Source organism: Muscardinus avellanarius (assembly GCF_963383645.1).
Source record: "Muscardinus avellanarius genome assembly, chromosome: 3".
In the NCBI taxonomy this organism is placed as follows: domain Eukaryota; kingdom Metazoa; phylum Chordata; class Mammalia; order Rodentia; family Gliridae; genus Muscardinus; species Muscardinus avellanarius.
In genome coordinates this window covers 50,556,293-50,578,177 of record NC_137788.1, presented here as the reverse complement: position 1 = coordinate 50,578,177, position 21,885 = coordinate 50,556,293, and the positions used below count along the sequence as shown (strand labels likewise).

The 21,885-nt window shown below is 45.3% G+C and overlaps 1 protein-coding gene across 1 annotated transcript; it reads left to right on the top strand.

The window, feature by feature from the left end:
• Window positions 1-5,760: 5,760 nt before the first annotated feature.
• On the top strand, window positions 5,761-6,765 carry JUN (Jun proto-oncogene, AP-1 transcription factor subunit; the record flags this gene model as incomplete). The annotated part of the gene is made up of 1 exon (XM_080693149.1): window positions 5,761-6,765. One exon carries the CDS (start codon window positions 5,761-5,763, stop codon window positions 6,763-6,765), a length of 1,005 nt encoding a protein of 334 aa, XP_080549275.1.
• Window positions 6,766-21,885: the final 15,120 nt, after the last annotated feature.

Genomic DNA, 21,885 nt, shown 5'->3' with positions numbered 1-21,885 from the left:
GGAGTTTAACAGTTCACATTTTGATTAGGCATAATAGTAAATGGAAAGAAGAGAAATGTTGGAAGAATGGGAAATGTTTGGAGTGGCTGAGACTTAGAGGAATGGGGGGAATGTAGAGTGCAGGGTGTGGTAGACTGCATTACTATTCACAAATGCTTGCTGTCCCTCCCCACTGACATCAGCCTTGGCCATGTGAATTGCTCTCAGCAGAGGCTTTAAGAGCCATGCTCTCTGCCATAACAATCAGTAATGTTTTAGAAAGAAGATGCTTTGCTAGCCAGGGTCCTGGGGCAAAAATGGCTGCAAAAGTACAGACTCAGCTGACTTGTGATGGACAGGTAGGACAAGTGAGAAACAACTCCGTGTCCACAATCCTTGGGGATTGTGGATTGCTTCCCTAGCATCACTGAGAATAGACGAAGGTGTGCATTTCCAGCTCCCTGGCCTCCAGGCACATAGCAGGACTACATTTTTCCAGTATCCTTTAAGTAAGGCATGACCATGTGATGAGTTTCATCCAATAATCTCAGAACAGAATAGCACAGGTCATTTCTGGGAGGAAGCTTTTAAAGCTAATGTGAATTTGTTCTATTTTCTTTCCTGTCACGGAGACAGGGATGGCTGTGGAGGCATACATCAAGAATAAACCTTCCTCAGAATAGGTTTTTGTGTGAGCACAGTGAGAAGAGCCACTCTTGAACATGCAGTATAAGCAAGATGAAGTTTCTTTGATAATCTACTACTTTTAGGACTGTTTGTTATAGTGGCAAAACCTAACCTCTCCTGTCTGATATAAAAATTGGCACCTAGACATGGGGTGATATAATCACAGTGATAAACAGAACAATAACTGGGTATTCATATAGAGGGCAATAAGACTTATCAAAAGCTGAAAATGTGATGATCCATTTGGTTAATCTATCACTTGTAATAATTTAGAAAGCAGGTCACAAACCTACTGAACTAAAGCAAAAAATTGCAAAACAGATTTTTAGGAGCATTTCCTGGTGGCTGCAGGATGTATCTGGGAAGTTATTACTGAAAAAAGATGAGCTCAGAAAGGACTTGGCCACTTTGTAAGGAGAAATGAAAAAGAAATGTGGCTATGGCTGTTGGCTCATAGAATACCTAGTATCAAATATGCAAGCCTATACATTTGTAAGAAATGTACAGCCCAAAGAATAGCAGCCTGAAATAAAAGAGAACGTCCAAGACAGTATCAGTCTGTACCTCCAATATATTTTCTTTTGATGGTACTGGGGATTGAACCCAGGGACATTCCACCTCTGAGCTATACCACCAACCCATTTATTTATTTATTTATTTATTTATTTATTTACCTATCTTTTTTGTTTTGAAACATTGTCTCACTAGTTTTCTAAGAGTCTCTCTACTTGCTGAGGCTGGTCTTGAACCTGTGATCCTCCTGTCTTAGCCTCCCAAGTACTGAGATTGCAGGTGTGAGCCACCACGCCCATCCCCAACTTTTTAAAGACTTATTTAAAAGCGTATTTCCCAAGATTCGTTTAATTTAGAAAGGAAAGACTCTACAAGGGGCAATTCCAGAAGTCATAGAAAACAATGGACAGGCAGCTTCACTTAGGGGGCAGAACCAGGATTTATTTGGGGAAACTGACTGGGGGGAGTTCCTCAAGGTATCTGCTCAATGGGCCAGCATCTGCTATGGCCTCCCACTCCTTCTCTTTTTCAAATGGAGATCTTGTGCCTGCCCAAAATACATAATAAAGGGTAGGCAGGGTAGATCCTTCAGATGAAGAGGAGACACGTCTGGACCTAATGCAGACTCTACTGTATAGCCCCCAAACAACTGGAATGTGACTGGGAAGGTTTCTAGGGTTGACTCCCTTAAATAAAAAGACTTGGTGTTCCCCAAATAATCCAGGAGATCCCTTTGAGACACTTGCAAGGATTACAGTGATGTAAGGTCAGCGAGGCAGCATGACTTGCTTTGGTCAACTGTCTGTGAACAGAAGCGATGTGTGCCTTTTCCAGAGAGATATGCTAAGAGCCAGTCAATGGTTTGCCGAGTTCTCTCCTCCCAGTCCAGGCAGTTGTGAGAGGCATGTGCCAACACGAAGCCTCTTCATTCAGCCTGAGTCCTTAAGGGACTACAGTGAGCACAGCTTCCTTGCACACTGAAAGTGGGCACGCAGCAAGAGCAAGGGCAAGAGACTTCCACTGGGTTACAAACTGGTGATGATGGGTTGCTCCTTAGGGCAGTATAACTCAGGCTTCCCTATCTAACAGCTGGGAGGGACAGATAAGGCTAAAGAGAGCAGGAGCTAGGTTGTGAAAGGCCCCTTCTCCCAGGCCAAGGAGCCTTCAGAGCAGGGACATTAGATGAACAGTTGTTATTTTTTTCGATTAGATCTACTATTCTCTACCAAAAGAGGAAAATCAGCCTACTAAACTATGTAAGATGGAGAGAAACACATAGAGCCCTTGGGGAAAGGGAGTGAGGGATATGTATTTACACTAAGCCCAAAGTCTTGGGATCTCTAAATACAGGAGCTCTGAAAGGAGTTAACAATCTGATGTGAAGATAAGAACCTTTCTTCCATACTTCAAGCACCATTTCTTCTGCAGATAACTAAGACATCATATGAAAGTTTGCTAGAATGGAGAAAATAAAAAGGAATGAAAGACGGCTGAGGTCAATTTCCAGATGCCTGTATGACCTAGACACGCATCCTTTGGGGGTCCATTTCTTCCTTCGGTAAGCCCAGATATAATACACTCCTCTCAAGAAGGTTGTGGAGAGAAAAGTAAGTTTAACTTGCTTAAAAGAATAAATGGGCAGATAGTAGGTGTTTAATGCATTGAACTTATTTTTATTATTCATATCTTAAAACGTTACTTAGAACATCAGCTCTCTGGCTGCAACAGGCAACAGATAGAGGAGAATATTCCCTCTTTGGGGAAAGTAACTGGATCTTGTCATCACTGTATTCCCTACCCCGCCCCCACCCCAGCTCTGAGCCTGGCTGGCGGTAGCCAGTTATCCTCTGCTGCTGCTTGAGTGACAGCGAAGTGAGTGCCTGGAGTGAAGAAAAGTTGGCCGATTTCCCACTGATACCAACTGCTGTTGGTTTCTGAACTCTCAAAGCCACAAATACCTTAAGGCCCCAGGCTATGAACCCACAGCTGAATTACCTCAAGTTCAGAGGCAGCAAAATCCTACTTAGAACCTAGGGGCTTAAACTACTGCAGGTCCAACTTCAAACCCCAGTCCTAAGATAGAAGACTTGGGAAAGAACTGACTTCTAACTCTTCCCTCCCTCCCCTCCTGCTCCTCACAGGAAAGTACGCCTGGTCCTGCCAAATCGCACTCTAGTATCCTGGCATTTCACCGAGGCTGGCTCGGGAAACTCTGAGGAAGGCAGAGTAGGGGGTTGTTGAGTGACCACCTCCCTAGACCTGGAGGCCAGGCTAGGATGTAAGGCTAAGTCCTGGCAGCCCACCGTGGTGGATCTCACTCGTCCCCGCTTGCTTGCAGATGAGGCAAATGAAGCTCCGAGATTTGCACACTTCATCCCGTGGTGGCCTACCTATGAGAATCACGATTCCAGACTTCAGTATTTCCACCACATGCTCCGGCCTCTAAGAAGGGGGGTGGAGGGGAGCCACAGAAAATAAGCAACTTACATGTGTCTAGCGCTGCCTAGAGGCTGCAAGGGATATGCGCCCACCCCAGGCAGGGAGTGGAGAGGTCTAACTCCAGACTCCAGGTTCGGCTGCATGACTTCGGGCTGGAGTCCCTCGCTCTTGGTTTTTCCGTTAGCAAATCGGGATTAAAGCAGTGTGAGCATATATGGTGCCTTTTGTGGCGGGGGTGGGGGTGGGGAACGGACGGCCACTGATTCCCGGGGTTTCAGATCCCCTAGATGGTCGCTCCCATCTGGACGCTGAGTCTCTCCATTCCATCCCTACAAAATCCGCCCCTCCGAGACAAAGCTCCGAGGCAAAACTCCTCCCTAAGCGCTTTCCCCCACGGCCCCAGTGGGTGAAGTGGGGTGCAGGGGACTCAGCTGAACCCGAGTCGAGCAATGTAAATAGCTTGGCTTCTGGGCGCCGCAGACTGTCGCTCCCTAACTTAACCTAGAGACAAACTTCGGAGTGTCCTCAACGCCGGGGATCGCTTCTCGCAAGACCGCCCCAAACTTCAGCCCACTTTCGCTCCCGGCACCGGGACCTAGCTGAGCCACCTTAAGGCGGTGCTCCCGCCCCGGAAGTGCGGGAGGCGCGGGCGGGCTCCCCACCGCGGGCCGCGGGGACCCCGAGCCCCCACGTGGGGGACACCTCCGCCGCCGCCGCGCCCTCCGCCCCGGCCTCTGGCCCGCTTCCCCCGCCCGCCGGCCGGACCCCGCATCCCGGGCCGGCTCCCCAACCCAAAACTCGAGCCCGCCTCCGCCAGACGCTGCGAGCGTCAGCCCGCTCGCGGCCGCCACCGTCACTAGACAGTCAAACCCCAAGACGTCAGCCCACAATGCACCGGGCGGGCCGGGAAAGACGCGCCGGGGAGGGGACGGGGAAGAGGCGCGCGGGAGGGGCGGCGAGAGAGGAGGAGAAAGAAGGGCCCAACTGTAGGAGGGCAGCGGAGCATTACCTCATCCCGTGAGCCTCCGCGGGCCCGGAGAAGAATCTTCTAGGGTGGAGTCTCCATGGCGACGGGCGGGCCCGCCCCCCTGAGGGCGACGCGAGCCAATGGGAAGGCCTTGGGGTGACATCATGGGCTATTTTTAGGGGTTGACTGGTAGCAGATAAGTGTTGAGCTCGGGCTGGATAAGGGCTCAGAGTTGGACTGAGTGTGGCAGGAGCGGCGAGGCGGGAGTGGAGGTGCGCGGACTCAGGGAGACAGACAGACAGACGGACCCAGCCAGCCAGCCAGGACCTCTGTGGAGTCCGAACTGCAAATCTGAGCTGCTTTTTCATTTTCTCACCGAAGCTCAGAGCTAGCGCCTGTGGCTCCCGGGCGGGTGTGCCGGGGAGCGCCTGGAGAGCCCCGTCCTTCCCCTGCCACCCCCGGGAGGAGAGCCCCGCTGCCCCGGCGCTGCTGACAGCCGCCGAGAGCGGCGAGTGCCCGCGCGGGGAGGTCGGCGAGCGGCCACAGCGGCAAGCAACTTTCCTGGCCGGGAAAACCGGGGACGAGTGGCCCCGGGTCCCGGAGCGAACTTTTGCAAATCCATCCCGCGCGGTCGTCTGCCGCGGCGGCGGTAAAGAAAAGAAGGCAGCGGAGATTGGAGGGACCCGCGCTCGGCTCCGCTCGCACTGGTTGCTGAACTTGGGCGAGCGCGAGCCGCGGCTGCCCGGCGCCCTCCTCCCCCTCGCAGCGGAGGAGGGGACCCGCCGCCGGCCGCCACTGCGGGACCCGAGCTGACCAGCGCCGCCGGAGAGCCACCGTCCCGGGGAGGCGAGTGCGTCTGGGCTCCGAGGAACCGCTGCGCCGGGAGAGCGCTCAGTGAGTGACCGCGACTTTTCAAAGCCGGGCAGCGCGCGCGAGCGAGCGAGCGGACAAGTAAGAGTGCAGGCGGCAGCTTAACCCTGTCCTCCCTGGAGCAAGCGGGGGAGCCGGGCGCCGCGGGGAGGACAGCCCGAGGGAGCGCGCGCTCCTAAGAGAAACTTTATTTGCCAAGGGCCCTGGGGAGACGCGGGTGTCCCCTGCTTGCTAGCGCGCTGTTGCGGCCCCAAAACTTCTGCGTACAGCCCAAACTAACCCCACGTGAAGTGACGGACTGTTCTATGACTGCAAAGATGGAAACGACCTTCTACGACGATGCCCTCAACGCCTCGTTCCTCCAGTCCGAGAGCGGCCCCTACGGCTACAGTAACCCCAAGATCCTGAAGCAGAGCATGACCCTGAACCTGGCCGACCCGGTGGGCAGCCTGAAGCCTCACCTCCGCGCCAAGAACTCGGACCTCCTCACCTCGCCCGACGTGGGGCTGCTCAAGCTGGCGTCGCCCGAGCTGGAGCGCCTGATCATCCAGTCCAGTAACGGGCACATCACCACCACGCCGACCCCCACCCAGTTCCTGTGCCCCAAGAACGTGACGGACGAGCAGGAGGGCTTCGCCGAGGGCTTCGTGCGCGCCCTGGCCGAGCTGCACAGCCAGAACACGCTGCCCAGCGTCACGTCGGCGGCACAGCCGGTCAGCGGGGCGGGCATGGTGGCCCCCGCCGTGGCCTCGGTGGCGGGCGGCAGCGGCAGCGGCGGTTTCAGCGCCAGCCTGCACAGCGAGCCGCCGGTCTACGCCAACCTCAGCAACTTCAACCCGGGCGCGCTGAGCAGCGGCGGCGGGGCGCCCTCCTATGGCGCGGCCGGCCTGGCCTTTCCCGCGCAGCCCCAGCAGCAGCAGCCACCGCCGCAGCCGCCCCACCACCTGCCCCAGCAGATCCCGGTGCAACACCCGCGGCTGCAGGCACTGAAGGAGGAGCCGCAGACCGTGCCGGAGATGCCCGGCGAGACGCCGCCCTTGTCCCCAATCGACATGGAGTCCCAGGAGCGGATCAAGGCGGAGAGGAAGCGCATGCGAAACCGCATCGCTGCCTCCAAGTGCCGGAAAAGGAAGCTGGAGAGGATCGCCCGGCTGGAGGAAAAAGTGAAAACCTTGAAAGCTCAGAACTCGGAGCTGGCGTCCACGGCCAACATGCTCAGGGAACAGGTGGCACAGCTTAAACAGAAAGTCATGAACCACGTTAACAGTGGGTGTCAGCTCATGCTAACGCAGCAGTTGCAAACGTTTTGAAGAGAGACTGTCGGGCGGAGGGGCCACGGAGGAAAAAAAAAATAACACAGAAACAGACTTGAGAACTTGACAGGTTGCGACAGAGAGAAAAAAGAAGTGTCCGCGGACTAAAGCCAAGGGTATCCAAGTTGGACTGGGTTGCGTCCTGACGGCGCCCCCAGTGTGCACCAGTGGGAAGAACTTGGCGCGCCTCCCCTTGGCTTGGAGCCGGGGAGCGGCGGCCCGCGGGCTGCCCCGCTTTGCAGACGGGCTGTCCCCGCGCGAGCAGAGCGATAGACTTTCCTTTAACATTGACCAAGAACTGCATGGACCTAACATTCGATCTCATTCAGTATTAAAAAAGGGGTGGGGGTGGGGGTTTACAAACTGCAGTAGAGACTGTAGATTGCTTCTGTAGTACTCCTTAAGAACACAAAGCGGGCGGGCTGGGGAGGGCGGGCGGGAGGGAGGCTTGTGGGGGCACGGCTGAGCCTGCAGATGAACTCTTGGGGCCTGCCTTCCTCAACTGTGTATGTACATATATATATTTTTTTTAATTTGATGAAAGCTGATTACTGTCAATAAACAGCTTCCTGCCTTTGTAAGTTATTTCATGTTTGTTTGTTTGGGTGTCCTGCCCAATGTTGTTTGTAAATAAGAGATTTGGAGCACTCTTGAGTTTACCATTTGTAATAAAGTATATAATTTTTTTATGTTTTGTTTCTGAAAATTCCAGAAAGGATATTTAAGAAAACACAATAAAATATTGAAAAGTATCCCCCAACCTCTTTTCTGCATTATCTATAGATAAAGTTATCTAGGTGGAATTGAAAGACTTAACTATCAAAATCACTCATATTGCTTCTTGCTAGCAAGCAGTGAAAAAGTTAACTCTCTGCTAGACTTGAGAAATAAATGCACCTGATGCTATCATCGGGTTATATGCTTCCCTCCCCCAGTTGTCTGTACAGAATTGCTTACCAAAGAACCATGTGTTTCAGGAAGCTGGAAGAAGAGTTTCAGGAGGCTGGAAGAAAGGGTCCTGGGGTGGAGGGGGGCAGCATACTGGGAAGTCAGATACTTCAAAGTTTGGGATTGTATGAGGTGGCATGTGCTGTGACCATTTATAATGTTTGTAGAGATTTAACAATAGATGCTTATTCTCCAAGCAGGAACTTGTGGCAGATTTTACAAAAGATGTATCTATCCAATTTGGAATCTTCACTTTGACAATTCCTAGATTTAAAAAAATGCCCTTTGCTTATGAATATTTATAACAGCATTCTTGTCACAATAAACATATTGAAATACCAATAACAAATCTTGAATTCCTTTCCCTTTGCTACTTTTTTTTCTTCCCAAGCAATGTACTTATACTGATATGTTTCTTTTCTGTTGCTGGGGTTAACATTACTGCAATACAAAGGAAAGAACTCTGAAAGAGTTAAACTAGAAGCTGTGATTTAGATGAAATGTCCCTCTCCCCCCTGTCTATCTGTCCCCCTCTCTCTACTTTTCCCCTTCCTCTAATATAAACATCTGTGAAGCAGTATACAGTATAGCACTTTACAATTTTGAATTCATATTTACTTCCTAATTTGTTTCTAAAATAACCTGGCTTACATAATGATTACAGAACCATTCTCAAAATATGCTAAATACTATGGGAAAGATTCACACACACAGACACACACACACACACACACACAATAAAAAACACCAACAGGATTGCACGTGTAAGTCAAACCTCAGCTCTGGGGAAATGGCAAACTTAAGTTCTATATAAAGATAAAACTTTAGGAGATCAACAAGGCAGTACTCAACAAGGGAACAATTTCTGCTTGGTTGCTTTTCATCCCAAGAGCCAGTGTGATTATCAAGCAGCAAAAGCAATTTGATATCCAGGAATATTTCACAAACCACTAATTGAGGCAGGGCTGTTTGCTCATTAGCAGTGCTCTAGTACCCAACAGGTCTGGGAGTGCTAATATCCTGCCTGTGGCTGTAAATCCAAATACACAAAGAGTTTCTCCTCAGGAGTACATCTAGGAGTGGAAGAGATTGGACAGGCTTGGTAGGTATCAGATATACTCCGTTGTAATAACACTTCTTGAACAAAGAGCACAGCCCAGTTTGCCAAACAGTGAATTTGCCGATGTCAGCAACCCGGAAGGTAAGTTGATTTTGACCATATGTAGGAATAGTCAGAGGGACAATAAAGCACTTTGGGGTGGGGCTCTGTGGAAGCTAAACAAGAGCCAACTAGAAAAAATAAGCAGGCTGGGGAATTAATTACCTGCAAAGGTAGACTAAGCCCAGACAGCAGTGAAGCACAGAAAAGCCACACCACTCCTCGGTTTGCTTTAGACTTCAGTGTTTTATTAAAAAAAAAAAAAAAGAAAGAAAGAAAGAAAAAACTCAGACTTATCCCCACCCTTGATTATTTAAACTAGCTTTCAAAATGTATATCCCTGAAACTGATCATTCTAATCAAAAAGGGTAGAAAAATAATTGTAGTAGAAGGAATTAACCCATGGCATCCTGTAAACTTTGGAAGCAAAAAATAAAATCACTGTAAACCAACTCAATGATTAATTTTATTATGGACCTTCAATAATCAGGATAAAGCTAATGGTATATAAAGTCATTAGTCTTCTCTTAGCTTTGTTATATATATATAGTAAATAATTAAATCAGGGATTCTTTTTGGTTTGGGGGTACTGAGGGTTGAACCCAGGGAATTCTACCTTCGAGCTATACACCAGCCTTTTTTTTTTTTTTTAAACAGGGTCTAAGTTGCTGAGTGTCTTGCTAAGTTGTTGAGGCTGGCCTTGAACCTGCATCCTCCTATCTTAGGCTCCCAAACACCAGGATTATAGGTGTGCACCACATGACTGAACTCTCTGTGCCCATTGGGGCAAAGGGTTCATAAAATCAATAGACATGGCTATGTAATTGATGTGTCTAATACACATGCACATGTATAACACACACACACACACACACACACACACACACACACACACACACACACACACACACACACTCCACTATCCTGGGGAAAGGGAAGAAGCATTGGCTTTTACTTGGCCTTCCTAGAGTTCTCTGACTCCAAAACAGTTAAAAATGTTGATAAACTCTGAACTGAACGGCGATAAGTTCACTCTCAGAAACACATCTCTTTATGAGTCTGAATCCCAAGCCTTTTTACTCTCCCAAGCTACTGCTTACTTCTCTCAGTTCACCCCTCTGCCTAAAATACTTTTCCTTCTGTTTCAACTGTTGAATCCTACCCATTCTTCAATGTTTCCTCGGTACAGGTGGTACCTTCTCTGTGAAGCCTTTGTTCACTCCATGTGCAAGTGCAATGAATTATTCCCCTTTCAATATAATATTTTATCAAAACTTCTAAGCTGGATGTGCTGGTGCACACCTATAATCCCAGTACTTGGGAGGCTGAGACAGGAGGATCGCAGGTTTGAAGCCAGCCTCAACAACTTAGAGAGACTCTCACCAACCTAGTGAGAACTTGTTTCAAAATAAAAAATGAAAAGATAAAATGGGCTGGGGTGTAGCTCAAAGGTAGAACACTCCCGGGTTCAGCCCCCAGTAATACACACACACGCACACACACACACACACACACACACACACACACCTCCTATGATACACTTACCAAAATATATTGCTACTGTCAACATTATAGAGCCACAACCTATTCACCAGGGGAGACTCAGGTACTAGTGCAGGGCCTGGCACACAGTATGTGCACATGAAGTAATTTTTTGATGACTAAACAAGTAAACTTAAATCCATACCCAACATAATTCTAAATTTTAATTTATTCTAGAGAAATTTACTTCACCTATTTCCTGATGAACAACTCCAGGAGGACTAAAGACCTCCCTTCCACAAAAAATCTAAACCTGGTTGATTACCACATTTTAACACCCTGTTCTAGCGCTGGACATGGTGGCGCACACTTGTAATCCCTGTGCTTGGGAGGCAGAAACAGGAGGATCGTGTAGGTTCGAAGCCAGCCGCGCTGGCTTAAGAGACCCTGTTTCCAAATTTTTAAAAATGTGTAAAAAATAGGTCTGGGAGTGTAGCCCGGAGGTAAAAGGGATTCCAGGAACTCCAGTACCACTAAATAAATAAATAAATAAATAAATAAATAAATAAATAAATAAATCCTGTTCTAAATGAAATAATCCTGTTCTTTTGAAATAATTAAGTTGCTAACACATTCATAATTCCAGTCACACAGAACATCCCTTCCTGCCTCCATCAATGAAAATGGGCATCTTCTTATGTAAAATTAGTCTGCCTAAAAACATTAGTCTTGGAGGTAGAGTTTGGGCAGAATAATATGTGTGTCATTAAGCAGGCACAAAAAACAGTTCTAGATGTGACTTTATTAAAAACAATCAACTTCATTGGTAATGACAAAGGAGACTTTCTGTTTATAAAATTAAATATATTTCAGGGTTCAGAAATTACCCGGGCCGGGCGTGGTGGCACACACTTGTATTCCCCGCGCTTGGGAGGCAGAGACAGGAGGATCACACAGGTTCAAAGCCAGCCGCATGCTGGCTTAGGAGACCCTGTTTCTAAATAAAAATGTAGAAATAGGTCTGGGAGTGTAGCTCGAAGACAGAAGGGCTTCCAGGAACCCCAGTACCACCAAAAAAAAAAAAAAAAGAAAGAAAGAAATTATTACCCAATGTTTGCTTGATGAGATAGAGATAGATCATGCTAATACATCTTCATAGTTTTCCATTATAAATGTCTTTTTATTGTTGGGGAATAAATGCATTGATTGGACCAAAGAAAAATAGGAAGCTGAGGCAGGAGGATCGTGATTTGTGAACAGCCTCAGCTACTTAGGCCCTTTGCAACTCCATGAGACCCTGTTTCAAAATAAAGAATAAAAAGTAGGGCTGGGGGTGTAGCTCAGAGGTAGAATGCTTCTGGGTTCCATTCCCAGTACCACAAAAGAAAAATGAAAAAGAAAAAGAAAAGACAATTCTCAATTCTTTCCCATCCACCCTGCTCTTGCCTTCACCATCCACTTTTTTGTGGATCAAGTGAAATCTCATTGTAGAAGGGAAGATGATTAAAAATTGAAATGGAGCCGGATGTGGTGGCACATGCTTGTAATCCCAGTATTTGGGAGACTGAGACAGGAGGATCGCAGTTCATGGACAGCCTCGGCAACTTAGTGAGGCCCTTTGCAACTAAGTGAGACCCAGTTTCGAAATAAAGAATAAAAAGTAGGGCTGGGGGTATAGCTTGGAGGTAGAATGCCCCTGGGTTTCATTCCCAGTGCCATGCCCCCCCCCAAAAAAAAAAATTGAGATGGCCCCAGAAGTGAAACTAATCTTTTCTAACTCGGAATCCAGACCTATTTACCTGATCTTGAACTTCTAGACACCCCAAATAAGAGCACCAGCCTGGGCCTGGGTCTGGGTCTCTCTGAGGCTCTGTTAGCCTGTGATGATGGGAAAGCAAGCAAGGTATCATCCCTGTTCTCAAAGATCTCTCATTCTAGTGAGAAGGAGCATGGAGAGAAACCAGATTCTTCCAATGGCACAAGATATGCTATGAGAAGGAAGTGCCAGGTGAAGGACAAGAAGCCAATGTTAGGAAAGCTTCATGGGACAGGTAAAGTTGAGCCCATCCAGTGGAAACAACCAAGCAAAAAGGGTCAGGGGAGGAATTTGTAGGTATAGCACAGAAGCATGAGAAAACACTTTGTATTAAGGGACTTTTAAGCTGCTTGGAGAGGCTGAGAATGAATGTGGGAGGAGAAAAATGAAGAAGGTGAAGTAGGGAACTAATTTAAGGCTCGGGGTCTATGATAACATCTATCCTGTATTATTTTCTAGGTGATGGAGAAATGTAGTTGTTTGAAGAGAAGCAGCAAAATGGACATTCTCAACTTAAGAAAGAGTCATACTGCAAATGACAGAATGGCAAGCAGGAAGCTAAGTAAGGGGAAAGGTACTCAGAAGGTCTTTGGTTTAATTTAGACTGCCTGGTGTTTAAAGTAGTCCTATAGTTGGGGAAGCAATGGGAAGAAGATGGCTTGGTCCAGGCTACATCACACTACAGGTCTTTTATGTAACTTTCTAACAAATAGATCTAAAGAAGAATATTGGGAAGCTCACTCTACATAGATGCTACTTGCCTCATACTTAAGTTTGCCTCTCCCCTGGTTGATTTGACACCCAGAAGGAAAGCCATCTTTCCCTCAGTGCCAAGAAGCTCAAATAAGCAGACATCAAGAAAGAGACTTGCAACTGCTTAGGCCAGGCCTTCCAGGGAGGAAATACAGTGGGTCCTCACAACTGTAAGGACCAAATATGATTTTTTTCTAGTGACCCAGAACTCATTAACTTCAGAGGGACTAATGAATTCCAACCATGCAAATTTTTGATGTATAAACAAAGAGGCTAATATTTTATATTTCAGGAATAGAATAATAACAACATACATCAATATAACACTTATTTCTTCAACTAGTAATATTGAATGCCTGTATTTTGCATCAGGAGCTTACCACAGAGTGGGGAATAAAATCAAAAAGTCTCCCTCCATGAAGTGTATAATCTAGTAAGAGAGAAAGAGAATAGATAAGAAAACATGCAAATAAATGTCTGACTGTACACTGACAAGAGCAAGAAAAAACTGGGAACTAGAAAGAAAAAAATCAAAACAGATTTGGGAGCAAAGGAGGCCTTTTTTGGAGAACTACTTAAAATTCTTATATGAAAAGAGTTCAACAAGAAAAGAGCAGAAGGGTAGAGTTAGGGGACTCCAGAAGGGTCAGCCTGAGAGAGAGTGGGAGAGACTTGTGTGTACTGAAGAAGCCATGAAAAGCCCTGGAGTGAAGGAGGAAAAGGGGGAACAAAGAGTAATGAGATCTGTGTTCATTACTTCATATTCTGGTAGTTCCCCAAACTCTTTAACCCCTTCTCTCTCGGTTTATTTTTACCACTCTCCTGGGTACTCACTGATTTAGCTGTTTCATAGGGCAGAAGCCAAGGTTCCCAGTGAATTCTAAGAGCCGCTGCCAAGGTCATACATCCAATAACTAATAAATGCCATGATTCAGTCTTCTGACATCAACAACCATGTTCTTTGCCTATATTGTTCTAGGAACCAGATACCCCAGTGACCTTGGGTCCCTCACCCAATGCACACATCCCTACATCTCCATCTAAGACCCTGAGGAACTGAATTAGTCATCAGAAGGTTCTTTGATGTGCAGAGCATCTGAGAAAAGGTAATCAGATAGTCTCTTGGGATATTTTGTCCATGCTGTAGCAATGTCTAATGAACTCTCCTTGCCCTGCTGCAAACTTCCCCTTTCTGGAGGAAGGCAAATACTCAGTGCTCAGAAGCCTTGACAGTTTTGTTTTGGTTGTTGTTCTTATTGTGTTTTGTTTTGCTAATAAACTCCCTCTACACATGCACACTAAAAACACTGGCTGATAGTTAATTCATTATTTCTTATCAGGGTTATCAGATCATTGATCACGTTACTGTTACTGCTTTGTATTTTATAGGTCTTGCTGGCCACCAGGACAGAATTTGGATATTTCTCAGGACTATCTGTCTGTTAGTTTCTATTGATGGCTGATCTCTGCCGGAATGCATTGATGTATCCTAGGTGCACACTTAGAGGAGAAGCTTTTCCTGTCCTTATTTCAAATCTTGTAAGAAGTGGACAGGCCCCTGAGCTGTCACATAGCTGGTTATTGTGCTAATTAGGATGCTTACAAGGGCCAGTAACAGAAAAACCAACTTAAACAAGAACTCCAGATATGGAACAGGTCCAGGGATGGCTAATATAGTAGCTCAGTGACATCACTGTGGGCCCAAGGGCTTTCCATGCTAGGACATTATCAGGTAGATGTTAGAACTATAATATATATATATATATATATATATATATATATATGAAAAATTAATGATCAGACCTATTTGAAATCATATAATAAGTAACTGGTGGAAGGCTGAGCTGAATCTAGGTTTTTCTGACTCCCAAGAGCTTGCTTTCTGCACATATGACCTCATTCCTGAATGGTATTGCCAGGTAAAATTCCATCTTAGTCGAACCTCACAAGTGCTCTGCCATGCAAACATCATAATAATTCTATTTGAAGTATATGAGAAAATTGAGATTCAGAGAAGAAAACTAATGTGCAAACTTTACAGAGCCAGGAAGAGACCAGAGCCTCTACCTTCTACTGTCCCTTCCAACCCTTCTGAATACACAAAGAATTAAAGTATAATAAGTTAGGGGAGAAGACTGAGGAATTACAAATTAAAGGTACACAGCTCTTGAAGTTAAGTACCCTGGGATTAAATCTGTCCTTCATTGCTTATAGCTGGGGAGCATGGAGCAAGTCTATCAACACTACCAACTCTCAATTCCTTCCTTTGTCAAAATGAAGCCAACCATAGCCTCCACAGAAGGTTGTTAGGAGGATCATTTCTATAAGGCACCTGTATATAGCAGGCAAGTAATAATTAGCCATTTTTCATTGTAAACTTGCTAATTTAAGAAGTGTTCACACACACACACACACACACACACACACACACACACACACTATGAAATGAAAATATTCCCCATTAAGATTCAACAAGGTCTCACAGGGCCTGCGTCTTGGTCATATAAGGGCTGGCAGGTCCTCTCTGCGGGCGGGAGGAGTTTTGTTTCCCCAGCTGCACTCACAAGGGAATACTCTCCAGGCACAGCATTGTGAACCTGTTTGGCTTGGCTCAGAAGCCTGTCAGCACATTCAGGAAGTGAAGTCAGAAAGAAGCAAGACTTCAGACTGAGCCAGCTGCACACAAATGCCCTAGCAGTGAAATACCTTGCCCAAGCAGGATGCCTAGCAGCCCGGGTTGCTCTGGGTGCTGTCAAAGATGCCCCTGAGAATGGCTCTATGCCAGAAAATAAAGAGGTGATCACCGACACCCAGGCAAGTACCATGGCTTCCCCAGCAAGGTGGCCATCAGGGCTATACAGGGGTCATCTCTGCCAGCCCCTGACCTGGGCAGGGAAATGACTAAACTTGGGCATCAAGATTCTGATAAATTGAAGTGCTGAGGCTTATCTCCCTGGAGACTTAGAGTCAGAGTGTGTGGGGAGGGGAAGGGAGATAGTATAGGTTATAAATATTGGGGAGGAAGATAAATAAATTTATGAGCTCCTGAGCATGCTGCCCCTGTGCAGCCCTATCCCCATACCCAGGTCTCATACAATGAATTTAAATCTCAGTCTCTGGCTGTGAATGGAAAGGCCTCTCTTTTATTAACTATAAAAATGAGATAGTAATATATATTTCCACTGGGTATATTTTAAGGAATATATATGTAAAAGAGCTTAGCCAGTCTAATGATGGCAAATTCTAAATGTATTGGTTTAGAATTCTGTGATTGCAAGTGACAGAAAGCTCAGTTTAAGCAAAAGGGCATCTAATTGACACATATCATTGAAAAATCCAAGTCTCACATCCAAGTCTCACATGGAACCATCTGGCTTTGATTTCTCTCCATCACTCACCTTGTCAGGGGAAGAGTTAGCCTCATGTCTCCCTCAGTCTCCATGTGGTAGTGTCCAGCAGCTTCCAGCTCTCTGTCTACATAAGTAAAAAGGTTACTTATTCATATAGTTCCTCATAACCTTCTACTGGTCTCTTTGGGTCTTATAACTATCCTTGAATTAAATGCTTCTCTAGGGCTGAGAGGTGGAGTAAATATACCACCTGGCTTAAGTGTAGGCCAAGTCTCACTCTGAAACAAGGTTATGATATCCCATCAAACCACATAGCCAGAGAAGAGGATGGAGGAGCTAGTCAAAGAAAAATCAGAGTCTTGGAGAAAGTAAATGCCAGAGGGTCAGGTAGAAAATATCAATCACCAGAGCCCATCTAGTTTGTGATTATTGCTGCTATTATTATCAAAGTTTATGGACTAGGTTAGAGGAGCATCTACTATCCTTCTAAAACTGGGTGAGAATTCATGATATATTATTTGGTCTATTTTTTTGGTATGTGTGATACTAGAGATGGAGCCCAGGGGCATTCTACCTCTAAGCTATACCCTCAGCCCTTTTTTTTTTAATTCTTCATTTTGAAACAGGGTCTTACTAAGTTGCAGAGGGCCTAAGTACTTGAGGCTGTCTACAAACCTCGATCCTCCTGTCCCAGCCTCCCAAGTACTGGGATTACAAGCATGTACTACCACACTCAGCTCTATTTGGTCTATTTTACTGAGTTGGGGGCTTCAGGTATAAAGGCTCAAGAACCTATTCCTTCCTGATGGAAAGTGGCTGGGAAGGCTATATAAAATTATACATATAAAATTATTTGATAATATTAGTTGCTGTCATTATGTTTATAGTAAAAAAAAAATGGACTCACCTCGGCCCATTAAGGCAGAGTTGAAGATTTTGTGGGCAAGATTTTGAAATGGCAAAAAGTCCACCCAACATACCTATTTCCAGCCTGTGTTATCCTCCATTCACTCGCTTGTTTCACTGCATCGGTATCAATATCTGCATCGATATTTCCACAATTCAATTGTTGAAGTAGTAAAAGAGGAAGATGAAGTGAGATAAAGTGTTATCAGAATCAAGTGCTGAGCAGGAGACACTGTACAACAAAATATTCTCCTTTTCTCCTCACAAGGAATCAAAGATCCTGACCCCTGGGAATCAGGATATGAGAAAGGCCCCTGAAAACTCCTAGTAATGAAAAGTTGTTACAAACATAAGAAGTGAATTATAAATCCAGTGTTGCAGGTATGAAAAGCTTGAGAAGGCTTCTGGGGATCTAAGTGGCTTGACACATTTCTAGAGTACATGGTGATGGACTCCTGGTATAAACAATTTTATATCTTTTTACTTCAGGATACTAATATAGAATTGAATTATTATAACTTTTGCAGAAAATGCTATTGGTTCTCTCTTTTAATCACATGTTTATCTAATGTCTCCTCTTTGCCAGATACCTACTAAACACTGGAGGTAGGAAGCTATGGAAGATACCAACACTACTATTCAAAACTGGTGGCATTCAAAATGTTAATTGCTGTGATAAAGGCACATACAATATACCTTGGGCACAAATACTTACCTAAGGGAGTTTAGCAATGACAAGGTGACCTGCAATAGTATTGTAAAAGGAACCAGTGAGAATTTGATAATAAAATAGAGTGACGGTGTTCTAGTATGAAGGGACATCAGGGACTAATGTAAGCAGGATTCAAGTGCCCATCAACCAAACTTCAACTATCTATGCACAGATGGACAGAGTTCCTGCTTGTTTATTGTTGGGCAAAGAAAACAGACATTGAACCAATTTTTATAATGGCTCTATGAAGCCTGGCACTTTGTGAAGTGTTGCAAAGGTACTTCAAGCAGCATCAAGATAGAGTAAACCACCACTGGAGCGTTTGGTGGGGCCCAGGAAGCCTTACCTTGCTTGGTCACTAGGGAGAACCTCTCCAAGGAAATGACTGGAAGGAATTAGGTACACGGTGGGTGGAGCCAAGCATTCCTGTCTTCAGCAAAGGCCTGTGTTAGAAGTAGCAAGAAGACCCTTGTGGTTGGGACTAATGGTTCCCTCAGGAGAAGGGGGCTGTAGGGGCAGGAGTTCCAGATGCTATGCAGTTTAATATTCCTTCTTAATAATAGTACCCAAACCCTCAAGACTTCTATAACCTGTGCAGTTAGATGACAGTGAGCAAAGAAAACCCAGGCTTCTTCTGAAGGTCATCTCTCTTTGTTCTTAGGACAGAACCTCCAATTCCAGGCCATGGGGGTCTGACCATGGTGATAGTAGCTGTTTACATAGCTCTTGTGGTATGCCAGACCTGTGGGAAATGCCTCCTGTATTACCTTGTTCAAACTTCACAGGCCTGTTCCCAGGTGAGGAAACTTAGATGGGGTGATTACAGAAAAGAGTTGAGGCCCCCAGGGACTGCAAGGAACAGAGAACAGGCTTTGAAGGGCAAGCTACTGATCATTACCTCAAACCACCACTGCGGTACGGGAAATGGAACCCAGGGACATTCTACCTACGAGCGACACCCCCAGTCATATTTTTTTTTATTCTTTCTAATTTTAAACAGTCTCACTCAGTTATGAAGGGCCTCACTTAGTAGCTGAGGCTGTCCACGAACAGTGATCCTCTGGTCTCAGCCTCCCAAATGCTGGGATTAAAAGCGTGTGCCACGGGTACTGAAAAGATAATAACAATAAGATACCAACAGCTTGATGGTCTCATGCTCCCTGAGTATACACACAGATGGTTTACAATGAATGCTAATTCCTTTTCCTTAATCTAGAAGGTGAATGTGCAAATCTGAAGGCCTTTTTATTTTCTCTTCTATCCATCTCAAACCAGCTCTTGCTGCTTTGAATTCCATTTTAGCGAAGAAAAAAAAAGAAAGAAAAAAATTACTTAAAAAACCTCCCTCCATCAAGCCATTTGGATTTAAAACAGACGGGCAGTAACCTGAGTCAGATTTCTCCCTAATATATCAAATATGGCAGCCAGTGCCCATCTGAGCAGCTCCACCGCGTTTTGCAAAAGTACAGGCAGTATTTGAAAAATGGATGAGTAAGGCTCACTGTTTCAACTTGTTTCAGGGTTTGAAGGCCAGGTCTGGTTTTGATCTGACGGCTCTGGGACTCCAAACATGGATTATTTCTGTGCAAAAACGCAGCATGCTCACCAGGCCCAAACCTGGAACAACGTCCCTTTGAAGGCTTCCTCATGGGTCTTAAGTGGGATTTGGTGCCCATTGTGGAATCCCAGTAATGAACTCAAAACTAATGTTTTTTATTACATCAGCAAAGCAGTCAGCCCTTCTGTTTGCTCAGGTGTGCGGCTGTGTGCCCCATGCCCTGATCTCTGTACAGTAACAAAATAAATATTTTTAGAAGAAAGAATTGGAGATGAAGGAATGTCACTAGTGGTCGGGTAGAAAAAAAAAGGACAGAGAAGATTAGTCTCTTTAAAGCATGATACTATATTTACTGTGTACTCTCTTTACCGCTTGACCATCCTGTAGTCCACGAAGAAGATGAAAAATTCTGCTAAAGAAGTGTCAGGATTCATGGAATGAGTTACTGAATACATCACAACTCTCTGAGTTACTGAATACATCACAACTCTCCAGGGGCTTCCTTAGACTAGAAGCAGGGCCAGTAGATGGCGCCAGAGTGCAGATATGATGCTCCCTCTCAGGGTGTAAAGGATTGGAAAAAGCCCAGCCCCAAAACTGGACTGGAACATAAGCATGGGCGTTGACCACTTTCAAGGGGGACCAAGTATAAACACATTTTTTTTACAGAGTGGGGAAACACACGCACTTGAAATGTTCTTGCTCCACCAGCCAGAAGCCAGGAAGTGAGCTCCAGACACTGTTTACAGGATGGCTCCTATTTCAGGAATGAAGAATAGGACTCAGCAGGTAGGGAGGCCTTGGGAACTAGCACTGAATTTCCAAGAAGCCCACGCTGTGATGGAGCTGCAGAAGGCTTGACTTGGGGAAATCACTGGATTATGAGACAAGGAAGGCTTGAATAGTTGGGATAAAACCCTTCTCCATTACCAGGGGTACCAGCTTGGTATGCTGGGGAAGATTTGAGCATCTACAGTTAGATGGAACTGAATTAAAGCTAAATGTGTGACTTTGGCCAAGTCCCTTCTTTTCAATGAGTAACAGTTTAGACATCCATAGAATCAGTGTTAATACATGTAATGGACATGGAATTTATTCCATACATGGAATAGAAGTAAGTAGTAATCTATACATGGAATAGACATAATGGAGAGAAGCGTATACATCAATACTCTTCAACAACTCTTCCAATCATATTGCTAAAACCCATTCACGTGGGAATCAGGGCCACTCCAGATGGAAAAAAACAACCTTCTTGTTTTTGTCTCCACTGTATTTTTGCATACTAATTCCCTTTGGGGTTGTCATTCTACTTTGCATTTTATTTATCTATGCAGACATTAGATGGAATGCTACTTTAAAGTAAGGGCTATACCATAAAATTCTAGATGCAGATCAAACCCCGCACCTATCACTTCCCTGGGTACATAATAATAACTATGGAATATACAAGCTTTTCTTACAAATAAGCCATTCCAACCCAACCAGATAAATGATTTAAATATAGTATTATGGAAAAAAATCACTTTTTTCTTCACTGTACTAATAAGGAAAAGAGAAAATACTATAAACACAGTGATAAAAAAATAATTTTGAGTGTTTTGTTTTAGCCAAAGACCAAATAGGAGCCAGATGCTGAGTAGCCATCTTCAGTGATGGCCAGCTCAACCAGCCAAGACTCCAAATAAATTCCAAGACAAAATTACATAGCAGAGCAACATTTAATATTCTCATCTATGTGTGCCAAAAAGAGATAAGAGAGGAAAGGGAAGAAGGACCTGAAGGGAAGAAAATGATGGGGAGTCAACAGGTTGAGGATGCCAAATGGTTGGTGGCCAGTAAAAGAAGAGGTGAGACCTTAGAGTTTAGCTCTTGTAAGTTAGAGAGACTTGATCGCTCAATAGTCCTTTGATTGACACATAATTGCTGATAGACACAATCTCTTCATTTTTAAAATGGGGAGGATATATTAGTCAGGATAGGTTGATCTCTGTTGTGGTAAATCTGGAATCTCAGTGAGTTAGCAAAACAAAGTTAATTTCTCACTGATCCCAAGTGTCACTCTCAGACTGGCCAATGGGAGTCTGACTATATTCAGTGACTTAATAATCCCATTCCTCCTCTCGTGACATCATCGTCTCATCCTGTGACTTCCACTGTGCTGTGGCAGAGAAAAGAGAGCTAGAGAAGGCACCTTGCCTCTTAGGTGGCTCAGTTCTAAAGTGGTTTTTGACTAGAGCCCATTATCAGCCTTGGACACATGGCCCAATCCATTGGCAAATAAGACTGAGACGTTTAGAGGAACACAAAGATGTTTGGGGAACACTAAATATGTGTGCCCCATGGGGCAATAATTAATCACTCAGAATTTGATGATATTGCATAAAAAGATAATAGCCAAGAAGCAGTGGCTTTAAAGAGTTGGAGATTTAT